Genomic DNA, 2546 nt, shown 5'->3' with positions numbered 1-2546 from the left:
CTTCCCCTCCCCTGCCCTCCTTTACCCTCCTCTCCTCTCCCCTCCCCTCTTCTCCGAGAACCTAAGGAGCCTCCTGGTAGGATGGTGTTGGTCTTGGCAGTCTCTCAGGAAGGCATCTGTCTCTCCTAGAGCTTGATTTCCTGGTTGAGGACTTTTAGATTGGAGTAAAAAATCTTCCTTGGTAAGCAAGTAGACATTTACATAATTAGAGATATTAATTGCAGCTGCAGGACTCTGGTTTTGAAGGTTTTTTTTAAGGCTTTTTGCAGATTGATCATTTTAAAGACAATGCTAACTTAAGGGCAGGGTAACAGAATTTTTGGGTAATAACAGTGCTTTGATTGTAAAGTACTTTTCATTTATTGATTATACCACACTCTTTACTTCTTTTTTTCTGGATAAATAAAGGTGAAATCTTATTATATGTATAAGTACATTTATGCTCTGAATGCTTTTTTACGATTATATGTAATAGAATTGAAAGTCACAAGCATCTGTTTTGACTTTTAGTTCAGAAATGGATTCGTACCCATAAACTGAAGTACCTGGGTGTTCCTAAGTATTGGGGGTCTGGTCTACATGATAAAAATGGAAAAAGGTAAACATGTGCATATTTTGGTTATCTTTTCTGTTTTTTGAGTACTCAGTGCCCAGTCAGTTCGGTCAGAAATTGTTGAGTGAGTACCTGCAGTATCGCTAGGCCCTCACTGGGCTCTGAGGCGAGTGTGGGTCGGAGGTGAATTGGATGTGGTCTCTGCCATCTGTACACAGCAGCAGGTTGCGGTGTCTTCTTAGATGATGGCACCTCTCTAATCTGGGGGACATTTACGGAGCAGCATCAGCGGACCAGAACCCAGCTGACAAGTGCGAACCAAGGCAAACATGCTCTGCATTTTTTGTCCTTAAAAATAAGCAAGCAAACAATCAAGAGCCCTGTGTCCTTTACGTGAAGGAGAGCTCTCTAGGCTTCAACTTGGTACTTATTTCATCTTTAGTACGTAATTTCCCCACAGAAGGTTAGAGCCCTGCTTGTTATGAGATCTTGGTCTAGCTGGTAAGAGAAAACGGACATATATGAAACAATTAAGTGTTCGATTGTGTGATTCTGACCCTTACGTGTCTTACAGAGAATGGAGGGAACATTGTTGGAATAGTTGAGCTAGAGAAAACCTCTAATGCTTTCATGCGTAGTAGGCACATTATAAATATTTGAATGAATGAATGTAATTTCATAGAGTAAGGCTAGAGCTGAGACTTAAGGAGTGGATTTAGTTTAGAACTCCTGGCGACCCCATGTGTGCAGAGTATGCCATGGCAACTAACAGCACCAGTTTGGAACTGAAGACCTACTGGTTTGGATGCTTCCAGTAGCAAGTACAGGAAAGCTTTGGCTCATCTGTCTTGAGCAGTAATCAGGGCCCGATTCCTTTATCCTGCCTCTTTGCCCTCCTCGTCTTGGCTCTGTTCTCTATTTGTTCTCCCCGGTATGGTCTTGAGGGGGCAGTCCCATTTCTAGGCTCCACATGCAGACCCAGTATCCAGCAGAAGAAGATGGTGTTGCTTTCTGTGGGTTTCATTTTCCTGACAGGGAACCTTTGCAAGAAGTCCTCTGGAGTTTTTTTGGTCAGAATTTTATCACTGTACATTCTTGAACCAATCACTTGTTCAGAGCAGAATGATGACAGTGATTAGCTTGGTGGAGCACTGGGTTCTGTGAAAGAGGAGGGATGCCTGAGCCGAGTTAGGCCTCTGCTAGAAAAGGTTGAGGAGGGGGAGTTGCTGGGGAGGCAGCCAGCCAGCACTGCTTACGTGGGGCTTTTGTCCTGGGTCCCATGCATCTATCAGGCATGTGTGACAGCCCTCTCTCCCCGCAAATGAAACGTAATATTCTGTTGTATGGTTTTGCTGGGACACGTTTCATAGTGTTTATGAGATTGTCTGGAGAAATAGGGTAGAGCAATGGTTAAATACAAGGATTCTAGAGCCAGGCTGCCTGGTTTCAAATCCCTGTTTTGCCCCTTACTATTTGTTTGTGACTTTGGAGGTACTTTACCTCTTTTTTTGTTTTTTTTTTTGAGGACCCCTGGTGGCGCAGCGCATAAATGTTCAGCTGCTAACCGAAAGGTCGGTGGTTCACACCCACCAGTGACTATGGAAGCTGTGGCAGTCTGCTTCCAGAGAGATTTACAGCCTCGGAAACCCTACAGGGGCAGTCCTACTCTGTTCTACAGGGTCGCTGTGAGTTGGAATCGACCTGATGGCAGTAGGTTTTGGGTTTTACCTCTTCTTGCCTCAGTTTCCTCATCTGTAAAATGGGGTAACATCTAACCAGGTAATAAGGAAGCCCTTAAAATATATGTAACACAACACAAGTGTTAGCTTTTATTCTCAAAGGTGTCTTTAGTCCCTTGAGTGTTGAGAACTCCTGGTTTAAAAAATCACTGAGGAAGAGGGAGGGATATCATTCCAGGTGGGAGACGAACATGAACAAAGTAGTGGGCTAAGCTCTGTCCTGCTGTGTGGCCTGAGAAGGGCCATCTTTCGGG

At 44.2% G+C, this 2546-nt stretch overlaps 1 protein-coding gene across 4 annotated transcripts in view; it reads left to right on the top strand.

The window, feature by feature from the left end:
* VRK1 (VRK serine/threonine kinase 1) overlaps nt 1-2546 on the top strand; it is a 112124-nt gene that overhangs the window by 69916 nt on the left and 39662 nt on the right. For all 4 annotated transcript variants that reach the window (XM_023731800.1, XM_023731799.1, XM_023731798.1 and 1 more), the window contains exon 5: nt 511-598. In XM_023731800.1, the coding sequence (XP_023587568.1) occupies nt 511-598 (88 nt within the window). The remainder of the gene's footprint in view (nt 1-510; nt 599-2546) is intronic.

The sequence above is a fragment of the Trichechus manatus genome, unplaced genomic scaffold, assembly GCF_000243295.1.
Source record: "Trichechus manatus latirostris isolate Lorelei unplaced genomic scaffold, TriManLat1.0 scaffold00045, whole genome shotgun sequence".
In the NCBI taxonomy this organism is placed as follows: Eukaryota; Metazoa; Chordata; class Mammalia; order Sirenia; family Trichechidae; genus Trichechus; species Trichechus manatus.
The sequence above is the reverse complement of the archived record's forward strand: the minus strand, read 5'-3'. Positions and strand labels throughout refer to the sequence as shown.